Below are 26,978 nucleotides of genomic sequence, written 5' to 3'. Positions count from 1 at the left end.
TTCTTCTGTGGTTACTGTCTCTGGTTTTATGCTTAGAAAGTCCTTTCCCACTTGAAAATGAGATAAATGTTCACCTGTGTTGGCTTCTATTCTCTTTTATGGCTTCATTTTTTCCATTTAGCTTAGAGGTTAAGAGTGTGGGTATTGGAGCCAGACTGTCTGGGACAAACCCAACCTCAGCCCAGGCAATCTGTGTGATTTTTAGCCAGGCATCTAACCTCTCTATACCTCCATTTCCTCATAGGTACTGTGATGGTTATAATAGTACCAACCTCAAACGGTGGTTACAGGGATTAAATCTCTCAACCTTCTTAAATGCTTAGCATAGGGCCTGGCATACAGTAAACCCAAGATCAATATAAGATATTATTATTTATCCCTTTAATAGATCTGGAATTTATTTTAGGGTATATGATGTGGGTGATATGATGTGGGTGACATTTCACACTGGGCAGGGGTGGGGTTGGTGGGAAAATGGATTGGTCAGTCATTAACTTTATTGTCCCCTTAATTATCCCAGAAACATTTGTTAAACAGTCTCTTTCAGTGTCTCCTGGTTTGAAATGCCACATGCATCACAACTCCATTCTCTGTAGACGTTTGTCTGTATTTGAGCTTTTCCCCTTCTGTTCTATTCCTCAGTGTCTCTTCTGGTGCCAGGGCCACAGCATTTTGTGATTGTTGCTCTTCGCTCCTATGTAGCACCCACTGAAAGCCCTGGCACCTTGCCCTTTGTTATTCCTTTGTTATTGTGGAATAACAAAGGATCAGTTCCTCCAGCCAGAGACCAACAACTGTTCGTTCTTGGAGCATCTCTCTCTCTCCGTCTCCCTCTCTCTCTTTCTCTGTCTCTTTCTGTCTCTCTTATCTGTCTCTTTGTCTCTCCCCATCTCCCTGTATTGTTTCTGTCTATCTTGTTCTCTGTCTTTGACATTCTGCTCCTGTGGGTTCCTTGCTCGTCCTCACTGTCTCTCCTCTCTCATTCTCTCTCTCATTCTCTTTGTTTCTCTCTCCAAGTGTCTCTCTCTGTCCCACCCCATGTCTCTCCCATCTCTCTCTGTAGCTCTTGTCCTCTGGGTCTCTCAATTTGCCTATGTCTGTTTCTGTCTCTCTTTGTCTCTCTGTATCCCTGTCTCCAGCCATTCCCCTGTATAGAAGGGCAGTTATCGAATCAAAGGCCTGCAGACACCTAGCCGCTCACTCAGACACCGAGCACAAGGCCCCTGGCCCTCATCCACTCCACACCCCTCCCCGTCCCAGCATACAGAGGGGGCAGATAGAGGCCAGGAGATGGGCAGGAGGACTCCATGAAGCCCTCACAGAGACACAGTGGCAGAGCTGAGACCCGAGCTCAGATCCCGAGACTCTCAGAGGGGCCCTGGCTCGCTCTCTCTGCCCAACCGTGGGCCTCAGACTACTCGTCAGCACCCATCACAGGCACAGGGGGACCCTGGGCTGCCTCCCATCTGCTGCCATTCTACCTTCAGCCCTCTCATGAGTTGGACCCTCAGGGTCACAGTGTGGGGCCAGCCTCACAAGAGCTAGGCTGGGTGGGGTCCCAGGGCCCCATGAGTCAGGAAGCCTCATGGCCAGAGGGTGGTGATACTAGAGGGACATCAGTCGGTCTGTTTGTGAGTCTGACTGTGGACAGGGCTCAGCCATGTCCCCAGAGTTGGCACTGGTCCCTGGGACTCTCTCCCGGGGCCCCTCCAGAGAGCCTGATGGTACACTCTCTACTGGCAAAGACCAGGGCCTTTCCTGCTCCAATCATGAGGTCCTAGCCAAAGGTGTGCTGGCCTCAACATCCCCTTCCTTCCCTCCCCATCTCTGGCAAAGTGGCTGAGTCTGGGAGCTTTGTCCCAGAATGGACAGGAAGACAGACCCTTCCCGGGTCCATCTACTGATCACTGACATTTCATTAAGCATTTAGTACTCATTAACTTTGGAAGATGGGTACTATTATTGTCTCAATTTACATATGAGCCTGAGGAGAGTTACAGCTGCGTACTGTCAGAGCCTGGTTTCAGGCTGGGGGAAGCAGAGGATGATTCTGACCTTCCTGCTTTCCCAGAACTTAGGAGGGAGGCTGAAGGAAGGCTTGCTGCAATTCCAGGCCTGGTAGGCAGGAGGCACTGTGAACTTCAGGAAGTTCCAGTGAATTTGGGCACCAGGGACATTGGCCTTCACATACTGAGAAGTTGAGCCCATGGACCCCACAGAGTCTGTGGGTTTGAGATTCTGGGATCCTTTAAATCTAAGAAATAATGTTCTATGAGTCTAAGTTTCTGGCATAGTACCATTTGAAGACTCCGAGGGCCCCAGTCTCTGTGGGGTCTGCATGGCGCTCCCCAAGCGTTAAACCTTGGGCCTCTCCATTGCCCAAGAAGGGCCAGGTCTTCAGGGCCCAGGGCTCGTCATGGTGGCCAGATGGACGTCACTCACCACATCCGCCAGCACCCACATCACCCCACCTGGGCCAAACCAGCTGCAGGACGGGATGGCCAATTCTCGGAATGAAACCCGTGGGGTGGGGTACCTGCCCCCTTCTTTTCCTCCTTGGTACTGATGAAGCCCAGTGCATCCGGCCGCCATGACGTCAATGGCAGAAATATCTGGGGAAGTCGGGGGCTGTGACAGCAGGGCTCAGATGCAGACCCCGATACGAAAATACAATCTGTGTCCCAGAAACATCCTCCATGTGGCTTCTGAGAAATAGTCAGAAAGGGACGCCCCAACAGACAGTGCAGGAAGCCAGCTGCCCAGTCTGGTCCTCCAGGTGCCCCACCACCAGACAGACCATATCCACGGCCCCTTTCTGAGAATGTATCTATGCTGCCCTGACTCAGGTGGTTCCAGATGTATCTGGGGAAGTGGCTTCTTATATGCTCTGGCCAAGGGTCCAGACAACTGGAGAACCGACCACAAGCTAGCCTTGTGGACCAGGCCAGAGCGTTGGGAAACATTCATGCATCCACCAAAATTGGTATTGGTTTGCTCAGGTCTTCTGTGAAAAACTACCACAAACTAGGTGGCTTACACAATAGAAATGGTTTGTCGCACAGTTCTGGAGGCCGAAGTCCGAGATCAAGGTGTCGGCAGGGGTGGTTCCTTGTAAGGGTATGAGAATCTGTTCATGCGTCTTTCATAGCTTTGGATGGTTTGCTGGCAGCCTGATGTCCCTTGGCTTGTTCAAGCCTCACCGTGATCTCTGCCTGCCTTCATCCACTCATTCATTCACTCATGTCTTCAGGGTCTTCGACACTCTCTGGCCCTTGTTCTGCGCCTCCATAGACCCAGGCTTTTAATTCTCAGGCAGTAATGTCCTAAGCCCCTGAAAGACTAGGGGTTTAAATACCTGGATTCTTGCCCCTACTTCCTTCAGCACCATAGTTCTGACACCCCCTGTGAGCTGACAGCAAAGGAAAAAGAGCTACTGCCCCCTCAGAACCCTCCCTTTTACTCCCCAGGTCTGCTCTCAGCAGCTCTGTGCCCATCCCAGTGCTGTGGGGTGAGATTGGGACATGAACACACACACACACACACACACACACACACACACGCACATACTTTCTGGAGAAAGAAGTAGAGTTCTCAATTCACCATGGGGCTGTGGGACACTGTACCTGGTTAGCCACTTCCATAGAATGGAAGTTGGACTTGGCAGTCCCTTCAGTTCTGGCTTCCTCTCAGACTGGGATTACATGAATCTGAGAAACCAAGGCCCTGCCCGTCAGAGTGTGTAAGGTTCTGGAGCCATTTAGGGGGACTTTCTGGACAGGGCTTGTGTACAGGAAGAGGAGAAAGCATTCCGGGTAGGTCGAATAGCATGAGAAATGGCTGGGAGGCAGGCCTGCAAAGCAGAGATTCCGGTAAACTCTGGTGGGAGCCAAGTCAAGGAGCTCATACCAGCCCCTGGCTCAAGAGAATCTGTATTTCCTCCTCTCTGGTACCTGCCCTGCCAGCTCTGTGCAAGGTGGGAGCGTGGAGATGATCTCAGAGATGCCCATCTAAGCTCCAGACTTCTTCACTCAGCTCCTACCCCGCCTTGCCACCTGCACATCTAATGCCAGACTTTCCATGTCCCTCCACACCTGGATCAGGACCCCCGACCCTGCTCCCCCATGTCTCCCCGATCTCAGGTCATGTCAGTTCTGTCCTTCCAGCTACCCAGCTAACACCCATAAGTCACCATGACCCTCCCTCTCTCACCTCCCACATCCAAGCTGCCATCCAGTTCTCCTGACTCCACCTTCAAAACATAACTCAGAATCCACCCACCTCTCGCCATCTCCACTGCCATCAGCCTGATCTGGACTGTTGCTTGCCTGGACTATTGTAGTAGCCTCCTCACTATTCCCCCTACTTCTGCCCTTACCTCCCTAGAGCATCCACCTTTTACAGCAGCCAGAGGGATCTTTTGAGTCCATGCCCCCCTTTTACTCCCAGATATGCCCGAGTCACTGGGGTAACAATGCTCCCAGGAGAAAATCAGAACCCAGTCCTAGCAGGGTCAGCAAAGGTTGTGTGGCTTGTACCCAGTTCCAGGAGGATGGGAGGGTGGAGGCTTGAAGTCCACCACTCAAGTGCTGAGATCTACCCTGACTGAAGCCCCAAAAACCAACCTGAATTCCCCAGCAGGGTTGTGCCAGTGTGTGCAGGCAGGCTGTGTACTCGGTCTATGTATGTCTGCACGGGGGGTGTGCTTGGAAACAGTAGGCACACCTGTGTCCCTGACAGCAAGTATGTGCATGCACATGCGCACACATGTGACCAGAGCTGGGGTCCCTTTGGGACAGTCCCTGGCCAATGCCTGCTCTTACCAGAGGGGGTGTCCACATGATTCAAACAGTTGAGTATTTCGTACATGCACAGCCCAGCACACATGTAACTCCTTCTTCTTGTGTCCCTGCAGCCTGCCCTTGGACAAGGACCCAATGCCCAACCCCAGGCCAGCCAAGCCCTTGGCCCCTTCCTTGGTGCTCAGCCCATCCCCAGGAGCCTCGCCCAGCTGGAGGGCTGCACCCAAGGCCTCAGACCAGCTGGGCACCAAGAGCCCTGGGACAACTTTCCAAGGCCGGGATCTCCGAAGCGGGGCCCACACCTCCTCTTCCTCCTTGAACCCCATGCCACCATCGCAGCTGCAGGTAAGGCCTAGGGTCCAGGATGGGGCAGGCAGGGTGGGGCACCTGGGCCTACAGGTGCCGACCTTTACTGTGGCACTGGGCGGGGGGGCCCAGCCGGGGCACAGGAAGTGGTTTTCTGGGTCCCAGGCAAGTCTGTGACTTATGCAGATGTCACAGGGCCAAGAAAGTCCCCACATAGCAGGTCTCAGAGATTCGAGGCTCTCACCGACCTCCCAACCCATATCTCAAGAGAGGAGACCCCATCATCGTCCCACAGGCATAGCCGTGTGTATCTCCACCCCCATGTGACAAAGGGCTGGGGGCCCACGGAGGTGAGGTGACAGGATGGAAGGCAGCTCCAAAACTTACTAGCTGACTTGACCTTGAAACAGTCACCCAGTCTCCCTGAGCCTCAGTTTCCACACACGGAAAATGGGGATGGTCATAGTACCTAGTAGGCAGGGTTGCACTGAGGAGTATAGGGATTAGACATGTAGAACGAGCATAAGGATAGCATGTCACCCACCTGCCTTCCCCCAGGTGCCCACAGTACCCCTTGTCATGGTGGCACCCTCCGGAGCTCGGCTGGGTCCCTCGCCCCACTTGCAGGCGCTCCTCCAGGACAGGCCACACTTCGTGCACCAGGTACCAGCTCAGTACCAGGGTAGGGAGGGTGGAGCAGGCGGGAGAACTGGGGAGGGGACCAGGCTGAACCACAGCCCTCATGTGCCCCTAGCTCTCAACAGTGGACACCCATGCCCGGACTCCTGTGCTGCAGGTGCGCCCACTGGACAGCCCAGCTATGATCAGCCTCCCGCCACCCACTGCTGCTACGGGGCTCTTCTCTCTCAAGGCCCGGCCTGGCCTGCCACCTGGTAACACTGTACCCCACAGCTCCACAGAACCCAGGGGCCGCAATCCTTGAACTAAAGCAGTGTGGGCTGCCAAATCATGGCCCTCGGGGAGCCAGAGGGGTCAGGTCTTATCATCTTGGAAACTCCAACCTCTCAAAAATGTCAGAATCTTAAAGACGCAGAATGTCAAAATCCCAGAACCACAGATCTTTCGCAAAGTTAGTCGAAATGTCAGCACAGTCTTTGAGCTGCTCTACAGAAGCTTCGGAGGTTAGGGACCACAGAGCCCCCTAGGAGTCTGGGCCTGCTAAACTCAGGGGGTGGGGGTCGGAAGCTCAAAACGAGAGGCCCGGTTGGGGCCAAGCTTCAGAGCCTGGCACCCAGAGGTGCCCTGTCCCCCCTGCAGGGATCAACGTGGCCAGCCTGGAGTGGGTGTCCAGGGAGCCAGCACTGCTCTGCACCTTCCCAAGCCCCGGCATGCCTAGGAAAGACAGGTCAGTGCGCAGGGCTGGGAAGGCTCCCTGCCCTGCCACCCCTGCCCCTGACACTCTTTGTCCCCCCAGCACCCTTTCGACTGTGCCCCAGGGCTCCTACTCACTGCTGGCAAATGGTGTCTGCAAGTGGCCCGGATGTGAGAAGGTCTTCAAGGAACCAGAGGACTTCCTCAAGTGAGTGAGCTGGGCCCACTGGGCCCATTCTGGTCCGGGGGTGGGGGACAGTTTGTGGGAGGAGGTCTGGGGGTGCAGGTTTCAGCTCAGGCCTCATCCTGATAGGGAGTAAGATGAAAGAGGCAAAAGCTGAGACTGTGGGTTCAGAGCCTGACTCCATCACTCATGGACTCTGATCTTGAGCAAGTTAGTTTCTCTGAGCCTCAGTTTCCTCATCTGTATAATGGGGCATCACAATAGAGGTGTGTGGTGATTGCCTCCATTTTACAGACAAAGAAATTGAGGCCAGAGCAGTTAAGTGTCTTGATCAAGATCACCCAGCCTCTGAGCGACAGCCAGGCTCCAAAATCCACACTCCTAACTGCTTTGCCCTGCTACCCTGTCATGCCAACATACCAGACTGATTTTATTGATCCCCAAAGTCCCAGATCCTCACAGTGGCTGTTGCTGCCTCCTCTCAGCCCCATCACACACACACATACAATCACACACTGTTTCCCTCACTCTTTGTCTCACACCCACCCCCTTCTCCAACCATACCCAACTATCAGTGGCAACTCAGTGCATCCTGTCTTCACGACCAGGCCTTTGCACAGGCTGTCCTCTCCATCTGGAATGCCTTTCCCACTCTCACTTACCTGGCCCACTCTCAGCTCACTACCCATCCATCATCATCTCCAGCACCCTGGTCATACAGTAGATGCCAAGTAGCATGCGTTGAAGGAATGACAGGTCTGAGAGGGAGACTGAGGTCAACAGAGGGGAGGGAGGCTGAGACTCTGAAGAGACCTTCCTCCCAGAGTCTGAGCCCTTTCCCCTCAGAATGTTGAGCCAGAAGGCTGGGCCCACCATGGTCACTCATGTGGACTCTTCCCCCTACCCAGGCACTGCCAGGCAGACCATCTCCTGGATGAGAAGGGCAGGGCGCAGTGTCTGCTCCAGAGGGAGGTGGTGCAATCTCTGGAGCAACAGGTGATGTGGGGGGGGGGGTGGTAAATGGTCAGTCCACCCCATGCCAGGAGCCAAGCTCACCCAGGAAGGGGCCTGGCCTGATGGAAGGAAGGGGGCAGGGCACTCCCAGGGAAGACCACAGCCCAGGCAAAGAAGTGGAGAAAGAGCAGGTCAAGGCCTCACTCTGTGCCTGTCCTCACAGCTGGTGCTGGAGAAGGAGAAGCTGGGTGCTATGCAGGCCCATCTGGCCGGGAAGATGGCCCCAACCAAGGCTCCATCTGCGGTGAGCCACCCCAGACCCACAGGTGGCGCGGACGGCTGGGCAGTGGGAGAGGCTCCTGCAGGGGGCAGGGGACTTATCCTTGCACCCAGGTCCTGGGATCTTTGGGCCCCTGTCCCCAGCTCCAAACATACCCAGACCTGGGAATCTGTCGCTTTCTGCTTACAAACTCTCTGATCTTAAGATCCCCAGACATCACAATCTTGAGTTTGCAAAGCAGCAGCAAATCACCCAACACTGAACACAGACCATGTGCTGCTGGCAGAACCACCTATATAACTCACAGAGCCTGGTGCAAAATGAAATCGCGGGGCTTGGATTTCAAAATGATGATTGCAGAACATTAAACAAAGTGCCGGGCCCTGGGCACCTGCAGCAATCATATAGAAGCCAGCCCTGGGTGTCAGGCACTGTTTCTGAGCTTTGGCGATGTTACCTTATTTAATTCCTCATGATGCCTGTGTGAGGTAGGTATTACTATCATCCCCACTTCACAGATGAGGAACATTGAGGCCAGGGAGGCTTAGGTGGCTTTCCCAAGGTCCCAGTTGGGTGGCAGAAGAGCCCAATTCAACCCTAGCATGTGGCCCCATCACCGGTGCTCTACACCCATTTGTCCACACCGCCACTCTAATAAATATGGTTTGTGCTGCTTTGTCGGATTCTACATCAGAGTGGAATTGAGGACGCCCTTGCTTTAGTTAATAAAAACACTTATTTAAAACTAAAGTGGAAAGTTTAAGCCTCTGGGTCACCAGCCCCTCCCTCTTCCCCCAGGCATCATCTGACAAGGGCTCCTGCTGTATCGTAGCCACTGGCACTCCAGGCACCACCGTCCCGGCCTGGCCAGGACCCCAGGAGGCCCCCGATGGCCTGTTTGCCGTGCGGAGGCACCTCTGGGGCAGCCATGGAAACGGCACATTCCCAGGTAAGGGTGGTGCACGTCCTACACGGTGGCCCCTGACCCCTCATCTCCCTACCTAGTACAAGGTGGGGGACCACTCTTCTCTACCACTGCCACCCAGACTTTGAGAAATGTCAACTGCTTGCAAAAGCTTCCTCTCTGGAATTCCATGGCCTCCAAGCCCCCATTGTGGTCTCAGATGTCTAGCCCTGTCTTCCCTGGAGGTTGGGACTCACTCACTCTGGGCTTCAGCTACTCACTCCATTTGGTCATCAGGAGGGAGAGAGCTAGCTTAATAATTCCCAGGGACTCTTTGTTTCCCCACCACCAAGAAAAATCAGGCTGACTCGCCAAGCTCACCAATCCCCTGCCACCCACATGGTCTGGGCTATGTGTTTAACAGGGAGCAGGGCCTTTGAGTGCCCTCCTGGCTCCGCCACTTAACCAGTTACATCCCTTTGGTGTGGAAGTTACTACTTTTAACCTTGGGAAGAATAAGCCCTATAGTGGTGGGAGCAGTGTAAAGAGGAAATGGTATCATTTTACATAGAGTGCTTAGCAAACAGTTATTGTGATCCAGGAAAGCGGCATACATGGTGGGATTTCAGGCATGCAGACTCAACAGCCAGTGGAAAGCAGAGGGTAGGAGAGGGAGTGAGGAGTTCCCAGATGGCACCTGATCCCTCCCCACCTCTTGACAGAGTTCTTCCACAACATGGACTACTTCAAGTTTCACAACATGCGGCCCCCTTTCACCTATGCCACCCTCATCCGCTGGGTAAGCAGGGTGCCAGGCTGAGAAGGAAGAGAGGGCTGGAGTGGAGGACCTTCCCCTCACCAAAGGGGAGGCTCCTGTGTGAACAAACCCATGCCTTAGATGTGATTCCCCTATCTACACCCCAAACCCACACCTCAACTGCTATCCAAGCCATGGCAAGCCAAGAGCCGGTCCTAAATCCACCCCTTTCCTAATGACCACCTCAACCCCATGCCTAACTGCCTCCTGGGCCCATAAACAGCCCCCAAACTAATCTTATCTCTGCCCCTTCCCCTGTGCCCACCTCAGGTTCACCCTAACTCCTTCCTCAGCCCTGATGTACTCCAGTTTGTCAAGACATCCCCCCGCTAGACCCCATCCCCAACCCCTTCCTTGTAATACCTGACCCTTCACCTCACCCCATCCCAACCCCTTCATCTTAATCTCCCTAATGCCTTCCCCGAGGCTTCACCAGAGCCCACCTGGACCTTCATCCCAGGCCCGTACCTAACCCTACACAACGCCACCCGTTCACTTGCCTCACCCCATCCAAACCCGGAGGCTCACCGCAGCCCATGATCACTGACCCCTGACGCAATTCCATTCCTAAATCCAAGCAGATCAAATTCCCAGACCCTCAGCCTCACTCTACACCCAATCCCAGCCCAGATTCTTAAATGACCACACATAGTCAAGACCTAAATACAATCCAGACACACAAAATAACTAGGCCCATCTCTGCCTCCTGACCTAATGCTACACCCCTCGCCCCTAGACTCACCCCAGCTCATCCCCAGCCTGACCCTTAACCAGTCACGTCTCTGACCTCTTAACTCTGCTGGGCCCTTTACTCCTTCCAAACACCTAACTGTACCCCACCCCTGGCCCTTAAAATTCCTAAACCCTGAAATCTCACCCCACCCCCATCCCGAGAGCTCCAACTCCACCCCAAAAATTTAACTTCACTCCAGCCCTGACCCTGAATCAGACATCACTCCAACCCCAGCCCTGATCCTTCACCTAACCCCATCCCAGCCCCACCCTCACCCCACTTCTAACCCTGTCTCTGACCCGTCACCCCTCACCATCTCCCTCCCTTCCCCTGTCCCCACAATTCCGCCCAGGTCAGAGGCCAGCCCAAGGTGGGCCAGTGCCCCTGTCAGGCTGCATTTGGGGGAGCAGCTCCCCTCACCCCCACACCCCCTAACCTCCAGGCCATCCTGGAGGCTCCTGAGAAGCAGCGGACACTCAACGAGATCTATCACTGGTTTACACGCATGTTTGCCTTCTTCAGAAACCACCCGGCCACCTGGAAGGTGAGCTCCTCTGGACGGGGCAGTGGCTGGGAGAGCCTCAAACGCCACCACAGGGGGGCCTGGGAGGGGGCTTGGAGGCGTGTTGGTAAAGGACAGGAGGTCAGTTTGGGGTGGGCACTGCTGGCATCAGTGCATGACTGCCTGATCCCCCCACCCCCCTGGCCCTGGCCCGGCTGGCTGGTCCTCCTTGCACAGAATGCCATCCGCCACAACCTGAGCCTGCACAAGTGCTTCGTACGCGTGGAGAGTGAGAAGGGGGCTGTGTGGACCGTGGATGAGTTTGAGTTCCGCAAGAAGAGGAGCCAGAGGCCCAGCAGGTGTTCCAACCCCACACCTGGCCCCTGATCTCAGAGCCAAGGAGAGAAGAGAGGACAGGGGAGGGGATCGAAGTGGCTGGGGGCAGGGGTGACCAGCCCTGGACATGCCTGCAGGGACCAAGAAGTAAGGTGTGCACTGTCTTGCCAGTCAGGGACCCCACTCCCCAGCTGACTGCCCTCTTGGATCACACGCTCTGCACCAAGGATGCTCAGAGGGACCCCAGGCCCAGCCCTGCACCCACTCCCCAGCCCCCTGCGACGGGCTCTTGAGCCAAACTGAGAGTTCACAACCAGTCATACACACAGCCTGCCTCAGTCACTCTCACAGATGACCTTGGAGCTGGAAAAGGACACATAAGAGTCGCAATCCTGTCCCCTGGGCTCTATATAAACCCCGAAAACATGAAGAGCCTGCCTCAGTACACTCACACCACCTCAAGTTTGCAGTCACACAGTCACACCCGCACACAGTCAACCCACATCCCCCAAAGCACACACCCACAGCCGGCTTCCAGGCCCACAGGTACAGTGTCACATAAGGCAGGCCCTGACAACACAGAAGCAGCCTCGGGACCTTCAGGATGTCAGGTTCCAGAAAGCCACCCAGACGCATGCACGCAGGTCACACACGGTAACGCATGGCTCCCAACACACATGCTTGGTCACACAGACTCTGAACTCACCAGCATGTCTCTATGTGCACATGCACACCCACGTGTGTGGGTGCACAACACCCCGATGGGCCTCCGGAGTCCCAGGCAGACACCCAGGGCTACACACACTGACTCACCAAATGTATCCAGGGTCTCACCTGCCACCTACCCCTTCCCCACCCTGAGCCCTGCACCCTCCTCCATGCCTCAGCTTAGACTGCAGACAGAGCCCCTCATTTATTTGATATCCAAGACCCCAACCCCCGCCCCATGCCCTCCACAATAAACTGAAGCCAAGCTCCCACACTCTGGATGATTGCCCCAGATAAGGGTTGGGGTGAGGTGGGTGAGGGTCTGGGGCCAAGGCTGCAGCACGAAGAACTGGATGGTAATCAGAGGGCACAGCGAGGGCCAGTGCCCCCAGCACTCCAAATCCCTGCCTGAGGCCGGGGCATAGACCTCTGGTGGGGGCTGCTCAGGCCTCACGGACCCGGCCCAGGAGCCCAGCGTTCTCCTGGCGAAGGGCTCGGTAGTCCTCACGGATCTTCTCCAAGTTGCTGAGGGTCTTCTTGCCCATCTCCGTCTCAATCTAAGGCAATGTGAACCGCAGCCCTTCAGCACGCAGGGCCCCGTTCCCAGCTCCTGCTTGCCACCAACACCCCACTGCAGTGACTCAGGGCCCCACTGTGCTCCTCCCCTGCTCTGCCCCAATGACAGCCTGCTCTGTCCCACCACCGGGCCTTAGCATATGTCATCCATCCACCTGAAGCATCTTTGGCTGTGTGGCAGGATCACCCAGCCCATACTTAAGCTGAAGCCTCTGCCAATGGCCCTGGAGGCAGGTATGAGGAGCCTCAGGACGGAAGGCAGGGGTCAGAGCAGGCCACTGGGTGGTTCCAGGTCACACAACCAGTTACTAACAGGCAGGGCTAAGACCCCAGCCACTGGCTAGGTCTGGGCCCCCAGCCTCTCTGTCCCCTGGCCTGCCTTGCTGAGCCCTCCCACCCCCTGGCCTCACCTGCTCCTCCAGGTCTCGAACCTCCCTCATGATCGTGCCTGTGTCCTCGATGGTCTGGATAAGCTGGCTGCAGTTCTGGGGACAGCAGGAGTGGAAGGCTTACACCCAAATTTGTCCCCTCCCCAGCCAGCCCCCAGGCACACTTCTCCCCTCACCTCGTGCAAGGCAGCTAGATACTTGTAGGCCTTCCGAACAGCATCATCCTTTTTGGCGTCCTGAGGAAACAGGGGATCTTGAAGGTGTCAGTGGGCCGTTCCTGCCCTGCTCCCACCCCACCCCCACCTTCAGGCCCCCACAAGGCCACCCCTTCCCACTCCCCTGACTTCATCTTCCATGGGGCAAAGCCAGGTGCAAGCGTCAGTGTAACTACAAGACTCACACCTGGTCCAGGCCCACCCACCCCACCCCTACACCCAGCCCGGCCTGCCCCAAACCTTGAACACAAGTTCATCAGTCACTGCAAATGTCCGGTCCAGCTTCCCAGAGAGAGAGTTGATTTCCTTCTGAAGCTCCTTCGTGTCAGACAAGATCTGGCAGAGACCAGGGTACTCGTGAGCCCATGTTTGGGGCAGGCAGCCAGCCAGCTGAGGCCATTCATATTCATGCTGTCACATCTAGACAGGCTCAGGGGTGGCTGGAATGGACTGTGAGGGGCTGCGCTGTGCCAAGTCTGGCCAGATAGTTCTGCCTTCCATACGGTGTGAGGTCCCTGTGTCACCCTGCAACACACATCCTGCCCTGGGGCATGTCTGCCTGAGTGACCCACTTTCCACAGCCACAATGGTGTACCTTGGTGATCTCTTCCTTCTGCTTCCGGATATTGCCCACAATCTCCAGGATGCGCTGGGTATAGGCCAACCGGGACACATCTCTGGGCAGGGTCTCAAGCTCTGACACCTACACAGAGACAGCAGGTGCTCCCCTTGGACCCACACCTCCCCCACTCCAAGCCACCCAAGGCCCCCACACAGGTCTTTGGTTGTTGGTCGATCAGTTGCTTCAGTCATGTCTGACTCTTTGCAACCCCATGGACTGTAACCCGCCAGGCTCCTCTGTCCATGGGATTCTCACAAGCAAGAATACTGGAGTGGGTTGCCATCTCCTTCTCCAGGGGATCTTCCTAGATCAGGGATCAAACCCGTGTCTCCTGCATTGGCAGGTAGATTCTTTACTGTCTGAGCCACCAGGGAAGCCCCATGGGTCTTACCAGCTGCTTGTAGACCTCCTCCTTCCGGCGGGCTTCTTCAGCAGCTGCCCGAACGCTCTGGTGCAGCTCCTGGATCTCTGCCAGCCGCCGAGAAGATTCCAGCTGCCAGGGTCCCAAGGAGAGAGGGTAGTGAGGCAGAGCACAGGACGAGACCCCTAGGGAGGGACTGAACCTACCCCACCCATGGTCTGGGACCCCACCACCTACCTCTCTGCAGTCCTGGAGCTTTCGGAGGTGGCGGTACTCAGCGAGGAGTGGGACCCGGTGCTTTTCCCACTGACCCGCCAAGTGGATGACCCGCTGGGCACTGCTCTCTACCACGAGCTGGAGGGTGGTGGGAGGGGGGCTGTAGATCACACAGGCTGGGCCCACTCAACTCCAACCCTCCCAGCCCAGCCTCAGCACCAGCCCCACCTGCAGCTTGGCGAGGTTGGCAGCCCCATCGGGCAGCAGCTCCACTGCCTGGCTCTTCAGACGCAGGGCTTGCTCACGCTCCATGATGCTGAGCTCACTCTGCCGACATTCGGTCTCCACCTGGCACCCCAGAAACCCTTAATCCCAGTCAGTAGGGGAGCCCAGCCTGCTGAGCCTGGAAAGCCCTGGCCTAGCCCAACCCCCACAGATGACAATACATCCCTCTAGCCCTTATGGCTTTCCAGGTGGCACTAGTGGTAAAGAACCTGCCTGCTAATGCAGGAGATGCAAGAGATGGGGGTTTGATCCCTGGGTCAGGAAGATCCTCTGGAGGAGGGCATGGCAACCCATTCCAGTATTCTTGCCTGAGAATCCCATGGACAGAGGAGCTACAGTCCAAGGGGTTATAAAGAGTCAGATAGAACTGAAGTGACTTAGCATGTACGCAACCCCTATAGGCCCCTCAGACCCCTCCCAATAGCGACAGACATATAAGCAGAGACAGGCACCCACAGCAGACCCCACTGACTCCTTGACCTCAACACTGACTCCCCTGGAAACCCTGAGGAGGCCCACAGGCCCCTCCAGTTGCCCGTGGACAGTCACACCCCTCCCGACTCTCACAGACAGCAAGGCACCTCTAACCCCTATAGGTCCCACACCCCCCTCTCACTTCCCCCGATTCTCCTGAACCCTCAAGAGTCCCACAGGTCCCCAGTGGCTTCCATGAACCTTTCTGACATCTGCAGACCTCTACAGAGTACCCTCAGCCCCCACAAGTCCCTCTAAGCCCCCAGGCCTGACCTCAGTGGGCAGCCCCTTCCCCCACCCTCACCTGCACAAGGTTGATTCCCAGCGTCTTCATGTTAGCTTCAACCTCTTCAATGTTGTGGTTCACCCCCTCCAGCTGCTCCCGAAGAGACTCCAGCTCCTGCTCCTGGGCTGCCCATGTGTCCTGGTAGACACAGGCCAGGCGGGGTGGGGGTGTCAGGCTCAGTAGACAGCCCAGGGCGCAGGACACTGCCCCACCCACCATTGCTCTGCTCACCTGTTCAGGCCGCTGGGAGGTGGCTGGCACATCTGACACCTGAGCTGCCTGAGCCTCAGGCTCCTGGGGAGGGAGGAAGGAGCATCCTGGCTGTCGGGGAAGGCCCAGGCCCTCACAGCCAACCTCAATACCCTCCGTCAGCACCCTCCCAGCACAGTACTCATGTACAGTGCACTGACAGCTGTCGGAATACGTGTGAGGATCAAGGCACTCTCCGTGACCTTAGACTGGAGTGTTTGCTTAGAAAAAACCTCCCTGACCCTGACACAGCTCCTACCCACCTGCCCATGAGAGGGGTGAGGGCCCCTCTGGGTGACCATCCAAGAAGAGATGTCCAGAAGAAACTCTCCAGAGAAAGCTGAGCTTTGCACAAAGAGCAGTCCTACACATTTACATAGCTCCCACCCCCAGACCCTTTCTCCACAGAAGTTCCCAAGAAGCCAGGGGACCCCTCTGGGTACCCACCCCAGTGGGGAGCAGGCAGGTCTGGTGGGAACAGGGGCCCCTTGTGTGGAGAGAGTGTGGTATGTCTACCTACAGCAACCTTGGTGCCATCAGCATGCCCTAGCCCCACCTACCAGATGGAAGGTGAACTTCTTGGAATGTGTAAAGCGGGAGCCTTTGGGAGCACCAGGCCTGGCTCCAGCACCCCAGGCCTGCAGCAGTTCTCCCAGGTCTCGGGCTTGTTGGGGGGGCCCTGGCCGGCCCCAGGTCTGGCGCAGGTGCTCAGCCAGGTGCTTCTGTAGCCGCTGCCGCTGAGTCCGTGTGTCCTCCTGGAAACAGTGGGAGGGGGTGGAGGTCTGCTGGGTACCCGAGGCCCTGCCTCCACCAGGGAGCTGCCTGACGAGGGGCCACTCCCAAGTCTCACCCACCCTCCAGCCTCTCCAACAAGAGGACCCAGCCCCACTGTCTGGGCCCACCAGCCTGGGAGCTCCCTGAGGACAGCCCCATTTTTTCCCACCCACTCGCTCTCCACACTGGAGGAGGCTGTGGGAAGGGAGAGAAGTCTGCAGCCCCCAAATTAGAGACCAATATTGAAAGGACATGTGGGGACAGAGTGGAGACTGAGTCAGATGATCTGGGAAAAGAATGGGGCGGAGGCAGAGTGGAGCCGAGAGATATGAGAACAGAGGAAGTTTTGAGACAACTAGAGAAATCTGATTATGAACTCAGTGTTGGATAGTATTAAGAGGTCACTGTTCATTTTCTTAACTGTGAAGATGGCCTGCTGGTTTCATTAAAAAGTGAATACCCTGGGGCTTCTCTGGTGGCTCAGTGGTAAAGAATCCGCCTGCCGATGCAGGAGACATGGGTTTGATCCCTGATCCAGGAAGATCCCACATGCTATGGAGCAACTAAGCCTGTGTGCCACAACTGCTGAGCCTGTGTTCTAGAGCCCATGAGCCACAACTACTGAAGACCGCACGCCTAGAGCCTATTCTCTGCAATAAGAGAAGCCACCTCAATAAGAAGCCTGTGTACCACAACTATAAAGTAGCCCTTGCTTACCACAACTAGAGAAAAGTCCATGCAGCAACAGGACCCAGCACAGCCAAAAATAAATAAATTTTTAAAATTTATTTTAAAAAAGTGAATGCCCTTTTGAATTACAAGATGTCTGCTGAAGTATTTGAGTTAAAATGACATGATGTGTCCCCCCATCCTGAACCCCCCTCCCACCTCCCTCCCCACCCCATCCCTCTGGGCTGTCCCAGAGCACAAGCTCTGGGACACATGTACACCTGTGGCTGACTCATGTCAATGTATGGCAAAAACCACTACAATATTGTAAAGTAATTAGCATCCAATTAAAATAAATAAATTAATTTTTTTAATTACATGATATCTGGGATTTGCTTTAAAATAATACACACAAAAAATAAAGAAGAGATGAGGAAAGATTGGAAAAATGCTTGGATCTTTTTTTTTTCTTTTTTTGGCTGCATCACACAGCTTGCAGGATCTTAATTCCCTGACCAGGGATTGAACCCGGGCCTGGCAGTGAAAGCATGGAGTCCTAACCACTGGGCTGCTAGGGAAGTCCCACAAAATGCTTTAATTGAATGTTGATGACAGGGCCATAGGGCTCATGAAACTATTATCTCTACTTCTGTGTTTGAAGTGCCTGCAAGTTTTAAAATGAGAGAAAAAGATAAAGACAGAACAAATGGCAGTGGGGGAGGCAGAAGGGGACAGTTACAGAGGTAGACAAAGTGGGGAGGGGATGGAGACAGACAGAGGTGGACAGATGGGATACAGGGACAGATATAGAGGTAGTCAGAAGTGGGGAGACAATACAGAAATGAGACAGCGGTGGGGAGAGAGAAAGAGGGCAGCAAAACCACAGGACAAGAAAGCCAGTGGTGGGAAGAGATGGTCAGGGATCTGGAGGCTGTAATCGGCGATGACGACAGAGAGAAAGAGGAAGCGAACTGGGGGCAGGAAGGAGGTAACAGAAGCAGGGAGAAAGGGAGGAGATCCTGATGGCTCTGGCCGCCCGTACACGACCTTCAGTGGAACATCGCCCTCGGAGGAGAGCAGCATTAGCATTACCACCCGTGTCTCAGAGCAGGACACCGAAGCCCCGAGGGGCCACACTGACTTGAGTGAGGACTGACTCTCTGGCTCCAGCGTTCTTTCAGGCGGGGAACCAGGTAGTTGCACACAGAGGAAACAATGGAAGAAAAGGACAAAGTGGGGAAAGGAGAGGGGCCGAGGACTAAAGGGAGATGAAATGGGAGCTGCGGGGAGGAGCGGCCTCATCAGCGGGGGCCAAGCACCAAGCAGTACCTGGGCGGGGAGGCGGGATGTCCGGTGGCCCCAGTCCTCGTCCCCAGCACATTCCCGGCCTGTGTGCTGGCAAAGCTGGATGGCGTGGTGTTCGAGGAGTGAGGCCGCCCTGGCAGCCGGCTGGGGCACCTGGGCGGGGGCTGGTAGCAGCAGGGGACTTGCCTGGAATTCCCGGGACTCTAGAGGCAGCAACAGAGTCAGCCAGCCCTCCAGCCTCACCACACGAGCAGGCCCACCTCTGCCCCTCCCTTCAGCCCCTCTCCACAGCCCTCCTGCTCACCTCCTCTGGAGTTCAACTCAGGCATGACCAGCCTGCTGGCGTGGAAAGGCTTCTGGTGGGCTGAGCCCTGGTGGGAGAGCAGAATCAGAGAGCCTCTAGGGTGAATCATGTTTGGTGGGGGGGGGGGGCAGAGGGAAGGGGTCGAAAACCTGAGCAACCAATTGGGGACAAGGCAGGCAGAGCAGTGACAAGCGATATTAACATGAGTTGAGGGGTCCCACCTGGAGGTACTGTAGTTTAGGAGTGCGAAGGAGGGGTGGGACCCAGGGCAGGGCCAGGTGGTCCCGGATTCGGCTCCCGATGGCCCGGAGGAGTATAGCAGATTCACCTAGGGGAGAGGGGAGGGAGTGTCAATCAGGTGACAAAGCCACAACTCCAAAAATGCACATACTCTGGGAAAGCAGTCTGACCCCCTCGCAGAGATACATATCTATGTAGCTATCATTTCCACAGTAATTCAAGGAACACTTATTAAGCGCCTACTCTGTACCAGTCCCATTCTAGACCCTTAGGCTACCTCAGTGAACAAACTGATAAATATCCTCCTGCCCTCCTAGGGCGGCAGGCTGATAGAGGTAAGCATGGCCAAGGTCATAAGTACAATGCAGAAAACTGGCAGGTGGTTGTCAGGAAAAGAGGCTAAGGACCAGGGAGAGGAAGATATCATTTTGAACAAGGCAATCCAGGGAAGGCCTCCCTGAGGTGACACATGAACAGGAAACTCCAAGGGGTAAGGGAGTGAACCATGAGGGTAGCTGGGAGAGTAAGCCAGCAGATGCAAAGGCCCTAAGGCTGGAGTGGCCTGATGTGTCTGAGGAGCATCACTGAGGCCAGTGTGGTTAGAGTTGGGGCAGGCAAGGCAGGAGGTAAGGCCACAGGACCCTTCTAGCACCAACTCCCCACCTGGGTCAGCCCAAGCCCCAGTTCCCTCCCCCTGACCTGTACCCGCCTCCCCAACCCAGTCCTCCCACTTAGCTCTCCCTAAGACACATACTCCACCCCCACCAGTCAAACTTTTCACCCCTTCCTCTTCTCTCAAGCCCCACAACAACCTCTTCCTCACTCCCACCACAGCCCAGGTGCCCCATACCAGCAGACTGGTCTGCATCCTCAGAGGCATCAGTGGGCAGACGCTCAGCCAAGAACAGAAGCAGGTCTCGGAGGTCAGGCTCACTGGGGTAGAGGAAGTTCTGATAGCCAAGCTCCAAGGGGTAGCCCAGGTCCTAGAGGTTGGAAAGGGTGGCACCTGTGAGCCTGGCAGGCAGGATCGTCCTGACCTGAAAGCCTAGGCCAGAGACCGCAAAGGCTACCATGCTCTCACCAGCCACCACCCTCTGAACTTTCCCTTGGCTCCCCACGGTCTCCATAACTTTAAAGTTAAAGCTCTGGCCTTGCTAAATATGATCAAAATTCAGAGGCCATAAAAGAGAAGATGAGTGTTTCTGAATACACAAAAAAATTTTAAAGAAAAAATAAAATGAGCAAAGTCAAAAGCATAATAACAAGATGGGAAAAATAGTATTTGGAGTTGATATATATTTTTTTAATTTAAGATGTTGCAACTGGCTGTCACATATCCAGCCTGTTGTCTGCATTCTTTTTTAAAAAATTTATTTATGTTTAATTGAAGGATAACTGCTTTACCATATCGTGTTGGTTTCTCCCATACAACAACATATCAAAGGCAAAGAGTGAACCTACCCAGTATATAGCATACATGCTAAGTCACTTCAGTTGTGTCCGACTCTTTGTGACCTTATGGACTGTAGCCCACCAGGCTCCTCTGTCCATGAGATTCTCCAGGCAAGAATACTGGAGTGGGTTACCATTTCTTTCTCCAGGGGATCTTCCCAACCCAGGGATCAAACCCGAGACTCTTGTCTTCTGCACTGGCTTTACCACTGGTGCTAGGTTCTTTACAACTAGCGCCACCTGGGAAGTCCACCTAGTATATAAAGAGTGCCTAAAACCACACAAGCCGAAAGACTAGCAGTGCAACAGTAAAGGAGGCAAAAGATAGGGATAGACAATTCCCAGAAAAAGAATGAAAAAATGGTCCATAAACATACGCAAACATGTCCAACCTCACTTACAAGGGAGACCTGAACTGAAAGCACACTGAGCCCCAACGTGAGTATCACTGATCTGGGACAACCTGACATTATGTTCTCCTTAAGTTCCACTTGGGTAGAGAGATCATCACTGGTACAGAGTTACTGCCCCAGACCTGAATCTAGTCATGAACAAACAATCAGATCAGACTGTGGGTATTCCACGGAACGACCAGCCTCCTCGCTTCAAAGACATGGATCATCGCAAAAAAAAAAAAAAAAAAAAAAGAATACTAAGGACTGCTGTTGGATATAGAAGATTAGAGATATAACAGTGAAATAAAATGTATGATCCTTGATTGGATTCTGTAATTGGAAACAAAAACAAAAAAAAAAACAGCTGTAAAGGATATCTTTGTAACTACTGAGGAAATCTGACCTTGTACTAAATATTAGATACTATTATTCTACCGATATTCAATTTCATGGGTGTGATCATGGTACTACGGTTATACTGGTGATTGTCCTTTTATCAATACTTAGGAGAGGTACACTGAAAGTTTTAGGTATGAAGTATCACAATGTCTGCTGCTTTCAAATGATTTAGAAAAGAAATGTGTGTGTGTACTCAGAAAAAAATGAAGTAAAATGTTAACAGTATAGAAAGCTAGGAGAAAGATGTTATGTTTCTATTTTCATTTTTTCTTAAATTCAAAAGTTTTTCAAAGTGCAAAACTAGCAGGAAAACTATACGGAGACACTATTCCTCACCTATTGAACAGGCAGAACTCTGACACTACACTTACTCAGTGCGAGACGCTGTGGGGAAACAGATACTCTCTCATACACTGCTTTCAGGAATACAGAAATTAAACAATCCCAATGAAGGCGATTTGGTAAAATCTAACAAAATAACACTTGCATTTACTCTTTAACCTAGCAATCCTACTTATAGGAGTTTACCATGAAGATATGCCTCCAACAATTCAAGAATATAGATGTGCAAGATTATTCATTACAGCATTACTTGCAAAATGTTGGAAACTCCCTAAATGTTCAAGCATAGGACAGTAGTTGAATAAACTACAGTGTATACATACAATGAACTACTCTGCAGCTGCAAAAAGGAAAAAAAAATAAGGAAGAGCTCTATTGTCTGATATGAAATGAATTCCAGGATATGCTGCAAGGGGGGAGAAAGGGTAAGAATTTAGGTATATGTTCTCTTTTATGTAAGAAAGGGGGGAAATAAGAACATATATTTATATTTACTTATATCTTCATTTTTTTTCTGAAAAGCTGGAAAGATACACAAGAAACTAATCAAAGTAATCCCCCTCTCAGCAGCCAGGTAAGGGTAACCAGGTGAATGGTTTGGAGTGCACATGAGACTTCTCAAGGTATCACGTCACTTCTGTCACACCTTGGAGATTTCTTCTACTCTTTCAGTAATCAACCATCTTTCACCTAGTTAACAATTCTTCTTTTTTAAGAAACTGTTTATTTTCTCTCAACTAAATTTCCATTTTAAGAGTTTGCAGAAGAACAGCTTAAGACCCCTCGGTAGTTGTCCCTCCCCATTCAGTGGGCTGGGCAGTGGGAGCTGCAGATAAGTCTTCAGTGGCAGGCTGCTGAATAATAACAGAAGGCACATGAGCACCTTCAGACCAGTCCACCACCTCAGGCTGAGTTGCAGTCAATTCCAGAGCTGGAGTGGTCCATTCACCCTGAAACTCCTCCTTGGTCACAGTATCTCAGTTGCCACCTGCTCTTCCTTTTCAATCTCTTCAAGATCTCTGTAGAAGTAGAGATCAGGCTACACCTCTCATGGGTATTCATGCAAGATCGTGCCACATAGGAACCGAGCATCCACCACATCTGACCCACTGAGTGAGCTCCCTGTTGTTGCACGGGATAGCACTGTCCACATCCTACTGAGAAGAGTCTGTGTTAGAGCAACAGTAGGCAGGTTAACGTAAGAGGCTTCTGTGAGAGGCCTGTGGTCAGCCCTGGAATCAGTAACCACCAGGAGTCTTGGCTCCTGGAAGGCTGCCTCGATCTGGTTAGTAAAGGTTCCAGGAGTGAAGTGGCCAGCAACAGGAGTGGCTCCAGGGGCAGCAGCAAATTTTAGCCCAGCTCACTGGCCAGTATTCCTGGAGGATATGACACTGACATCAGCTGGGTTTTCAATGGCAACAATGGCCCGTGCTGCCAACAGAAGCTTCTCCCAGGTTCTCTTCAGATTTATGATGTAGATGCCATCACTTTTCCTTCTGTAGATGTACTGTTCCATCTGGAAGTCAAGGTGGTGCCACTTAAGTGGGTTCCTGCTGCAAGGAATTCAAGGACATCCTCCTCCTTCATCTGTAGGGTATCAAGGGCTCCGGACACTGTGAAAGTTCCCCTTTAAGTTACGATGGGAATCCAGAACAACGCCGTATGGACCCCTGTCTAGATAGTGTCGAAAGGCAACAGTTCTTCATATTAAATTTTCCCTATTCAAATTACTGCTAGGATTTCTGTGTCTGGACTGAACTCTGATAAAAATGACCTCCATAAAACAGTAAATAATGGTTTTAAAAGAGACTATGGGCTTTGGAGTCAAAAAGGTTGCAGCTGAAATCTAGCCTGTGCTACTTGACTCGCTATAAAGCTTTGGACTCGTTATTGAACCACCCAGTTCAGTTTCTAGCTGTAAAATGGGGCTGACAGTACTGTCCCTATGTGGATGCTTTAAGGGATTTTAAAAAAAAGGCTTCCCTGGTGCCGCAGATGGTAAATAATCTACCTGCAATGTTGGAGACCTGGGTTTGATCCCTGGATTAGGATCCCCTGGAGGAGGGAATGACAACTCACTCCAATATTATTGCCTGGAGAATCCCATGGACAGAGGAGCCTGGCAGCCTACAGCCCATGGGGTCACAAAGAGTCAAACACTTTCATTTTCACTTAAGTGGTTAAAAGGCCCATCAAGGTTCTGGTCTGGAGCTGCATGGATTCTCAAAGCAGACTTTCTGGATTCAAATCTAAGCTTTGCTTCTTACCAACTGTGTGACCACAGGCAAATCACTTAACCTCTCTGAGCTTTACTATCCTCACCTGAGCAAAAGGATACCAACAGTGCCTACTTCAGAAAGCTGTCTCAAGAATTCAATGGCTTAATGCCAAGTTACCACAACAGCCGGCACAGAGAAACACTCAGAAAACATCACGATATTATATATTATATAACATCATTATTATACAGATATATGTGTATTTGGTCACAATGTAGGACATAGTTATTTCAGAGGGTCGCAGTCAAAAAGTGTGAAAACCACTGTCTTTTAAGCTACTGTACTTTGGGTTTTTCCCGACACCTGCAATCAAAGAGTTGTGACTGATACAGAAACTCATTCCAGGAGTAGGGTGTGTGAAATGACAGCCACCAAAATATGGAGGTGGCTGAGTCGCAGAAAGCGGTGTCAGCAGTAGGGCACATGACGAGGCAGACACCAGAAGGCGGCAGTGCTGAGCCAAGGTGGGCTACAGAAGCAGCACCCGGCCGAGTTAAGAGACTTTTTCTACTTGCTCTTGCATCCCCTGAAGAAGGAAACGGCAACCCACTCCAGTATTCTTGCCCAGAAAATCCCATGGACAGAGGAGCCTGGCGGGCTACAGTCCACAGCGTCACAAAGAGTCAGTCACAAAGAGTTGGACACACGGCAGACTTTCTAGCCACTCAGGCCAAACCAAGACTTTGGGGCCAGACAATCACGTGAACTTCTCCATCACTGAAAAGGCCACACTCTCTTCCCCACGTTAAAGCTAGTGTGAGGAAAAGTAGATCACCATCAAATCCAGTGGGAAACAACACTGAGAGAAGCGGGTAAGAGGAAACTGGGGGAAGCCTAAGCCCCAGCCACTCCTCAACATGTCCCACTGTGCCCCCTTCTAGACACACAGAGGACCCACGTTCCCTCTTATAAAGTGCCATTCTCAAGAAGACACCCCCAGGCCAGAGGACAGACTGCTTGCCTCGAAGGCCACCAAAAACCCCAGAGAGAAGAACCCAAGAACACCTGAGAGCTAGGTGAACCTGACAGCCGAAAGCTGGGTAGAGGCCTATTTCTAAGAGACAGAAACTGCACAAGCAAGGCACAGATTCAAGAAACCTGACCACCCTGTCCCTTGGGGCTAAGTGGAAAATTTCACTGTAGTTAACACCATGGGCCCTCTACCACCAAATACTGGGTATGTTGGGTATGCTGACATTCATTACATAGCCACAGGCTGTTGGAATGCAAGAAGCCAGATCAAGCCTATCTGGCTAACAGGGCAGAGTGAAGTTTTAGTGCAGACACTGTTTAAATTAACCAGCATATCTTCTTTTGGATGACCCTCCCTCCCCCAACTCCATGTGATCCTGAAGGAGTAGCCAATCACATGCCCTATAGGGGTGACCATCGGATCCAGGCTGGGCCAATCAGAGAACAGGTGGTTAATTTCAGCCTGAGCATTTAATCAAACAGGGTTGTTTCAGGAACTGGTAAATGGATATTACAGGGTTTAGAAAAGTTCCTGGTGCTAAGCTCAAAATATGGAAGCCAGGAGTCACCCAGGTGCAAACTGGATCAACTCATTTGACGATCGTAACAACCCTACTTTTACCATCCCAATTTCACAGAGAAGGAAACTGAGGGCTACAAGGTTTAGGGTCACACACAGCAAGTGCTGTAGCCAGGGTCTCAGTTACTTAGGCAGTTTGACCACAGAGCCAGCAGCCTTAACCACTAAGTCACAAGGGGAGGTGGCAGAGAGGAAAGTCAAGAGTTTCAAAGGAGTCTGGCGACTGTAAAGGAGGAAGGAAGAGGCTGTGTATATTGGGAGGAAGGCACTCACCATGCAGGCCTGAGCCAGGCTCATGGCCAAACGGAAACGGGCAGACATGGCAAGAGGCAGCAGGGGGCTGAGGCCAGAGCCCACAGCAGGGTTGATCACACGCAGGCAGCGGACCACAGCTTCTACCACCAGCTCAGTGGTGAAGGCTCGCAGGGTCTGCACATCTGGAGGAACTGCCCTGAAGAAGAAGGGGGCAGACTCAATGAGGGGGGTGAGAGCAGTCAGGAAACAGGAATGAGGCTGAGCCATGCAGTCTCCTTGGAAGCCCTAATACTGGGATGGGGTGCTGAGGATGGACACAATTCAGACAGGTCCTCAGTGTTGCTGGCTGACTTCCACTTGTAAAACTAAAAATGGTGGTGGTGGTGGGAGGTAGTCCTCAAGTCCTAAGACCTCAGTGTAGAGTGGTGGATGGAAGGGATCCAAATTCAAAAAATCTCAACTTTCCCTATGCCTAAAAGTTCCAAATGCCTAGGGTCTGGGAAGGCCTAAGAGCCCAGATGGAATGGTCTCTTGGTTTCTGCATCCCCAGATATCATGTTCCCTGCATGTCAGGGGCCCCTAGATATTGAACTGCTAGGGTTTTGAGACTCGAAGTTGGGAAGCTGGGATTTTCAGGAGTTCCAAATGTCAGAGTCCCTGGATATCAAGACCACCTAGTCTCAAGCAATCTGGAAGTCAAGCTCCCTATATGTTGTCATCCTGGGTTTGTAGGACTCTCGAATGCAGGAGTACCAGTGTGTCGGGATCACCAGGCATTAAGGGCACCAGATTTTAAAGTCCTGGGATTTTAAAAGCCTTGGGTGTTGGGAAAAGAGGTTTGAAGTTTCCCAAGTATCCAGTCCCAGAGGGTTTTGGAGTCCCTGAGTGCCAGGACCCCAGGGTTTTAAGTTCCCTGGTTCTCAGGATACAGGTGTTTTAGAATCTCCAGATAGCAGGGTTCCAGGGTACTGATGTCAAGATCCACAGATTTCAGGAGCCCAGGCCTTGAGACTGCAAGGTTTTAAGGTCTCGAGGTGCCTAGGTCCTGGAGTTTGGGGTTTACCAAGTGTAGGGGTCAAAGGTTTGGGAGTGTGTGTGTGTGTGTGTGCATGTGCATGTGCGTGTGTGTGTATGGAGGAGGGAGGGTCTTAGGGTCCTTGAGGTTGGATCCCTAGATGTTAAGGTCTGGGGTTTTAAGGTTCCCGGGTGACTGGGTCCGGAGTTTTGGAGTCCCGGATGTGGGCATTCCGAGGTAGGCGGGGGCTGTGTCCTTACGTGCCGGCCTGGCGCAGGGAATGGATGAGGATTCGGTCCGCCTCCTCCATGGTGGAGCCGTTTTGGAGTCCGAGGTTGGGTCCAGGGCCGGGTCCGAGGAAGAGAGGCGCAGCTGAGGAAAGCCCGCTCCCCGCTCGCGGTCCAAGGAGTGTCACGGGCTCCGCTAGGAGAGTCGGGAAGTGTAGTCCCAAGAGCGCGTTCGACGCAAG

The 26,978-nt window shown here is 53.0% G+C and overlaps 2 protein-coding genes and 1 pseudogene across 11 annotated transcripts in view; 1 reads left to right on the top strand and 2 right to left on the bottom strand.

Annotated features, from left to right (window-relative positions):
• Positions 1-12,127, top strand: part of FOXP3 (forkhead box P3) — a 19,214-nt gene extending 7,087 nt beyond the window's left edge. For 6 of the 10 annotated variants that reach the window (XM_070464255.1, XM_070464253.1, XM_070464252.1 and 3 more), the window contains 11 exons: positions 4,913-5,144; positions 5,664-5,768; positions 5,860-5,998; positions 6,384-6,471; positions 6,541-6,645; positions 7,530-7,617; positions 7,799-7,879; positions 8,654-8,804; positions 9,482-9,558; positions 10,752-10,853; positions 11,049-12,127. In XM_070464255.1, the coding sequence (XP_070320356.1) occupies positions 4,935-5,144; positions 5,664-5,768; positions 5,860-5,998; positions 6,384-6,471; positions 6,541-6,645; positions 7,530-7,617; positions 7,799-7,879; positions 8,654-8,804; positions 9,482-9,558; positions 10,752-10,853; positions 11,049-11,198 (1,296 nt within the window). In that variant the 5' untranslated portion in view covers positions 4,913-4,934 and the 3' untranslated portion in view covers positions 11,199-12,127. The remainder of the gene's footprint in view (positions 1-4,912; positions 5,145-5,663; positions 5,769-5,859; positions 5,999-6,383; positions 6,472-6,540; positions 6,646-7,529; positions 7,618-7,798; positions 7,880-8,653; positions 8,805-9,481; positions 9,559-10,751; positions 10,854-11,048) is intronic. The other 4 variants (XM_070464259.1, XM_070464257.1, XM_070464260.1 and 1 more) reach the window with 4 other exon arrangements.
• Positions 12,036-26,978, bottom strand: CCDC22 (coiled-coil domain containing 22). Its single transcript, XM_020876694.2, has 17 exons — positions 26,770-26,978; positions 25,513-25,690; positions 19,671-19,803; positions 18,802-18,908; positions 18,581-18,647; positions 18,301-18,479; positions 16,089-16,283; positions 15,511-15,573; positions 15,298-15,417; positions 14,463-14,582; positions 14,256-14,372; positions 14,049-14,150; positions 13,631-13,738; positions 13,276-13,371; positions 12,997-13,056; positions 12,842-12,916; positions 12,036-12,412 (listed from the first exon to the last, which is right to left on the bottom strand). Exons 1-17 carry the CDS (start codon positions 26,817-26,819, stop codon positions 12,299-12,301), a joined length of 1,884 nt encoding a protein of 627 aa, XP_020732353.1. The 5' UTR covers positions 26,820-26,978; the 3' UTR covers positions 12,036-12,298.
• LOC110126846 (small ribosomal subunit protein uS2-like) lies at positions 22,339-25,077 on the bottom strand (annotated as a pseudogene).

Source organism: Odocoileus virginianus, unplaced genomic scaffold, assembly GCF_023699985.2.
Source record: "Odocoileus virginianus isolate 20LAN1187 ecotype Illinois unplaced genomic scaffold, Ovbor_1.2 Unplaced_Contig_22, whole genome shotgun sequence".
Taxonomy (NCBI): Eukaryota; Metazoa; Chordata; class Mammalia; order Artiodactyla; family Cervidae; genus Odocoileus; species Odocoileus virginianus.
The sequence above is the reverse complement of the archived record's forward strand: the minus strand, read 5'-3'. Positions and strand labels throughout refer to the sequence as shown.

Coding starts and splice junctions, on each gene's coding strand:
- CCDC22 (XM_020876694.2), bottom strand. CDS start 26,819: ATGGAGGAGGCGGACCGAATCCTCATCCATTCCCTGCGCCAGGCCGGC. Junction 18,480..18,580: donor TGAGTTGAACTCCAGAGGAG/GTGAGCAGGAGG, acceptor TGCTGCCTCTAG/AGTCCCGGGAATTCCAGGCA. Junction 16,284..18,300: donor CATCCCGCCTCCCCGCCCAG/GTACTGCTTGGT, acceptor CACTGTTTCCAG/GAGGACACACGGACTCAGCG.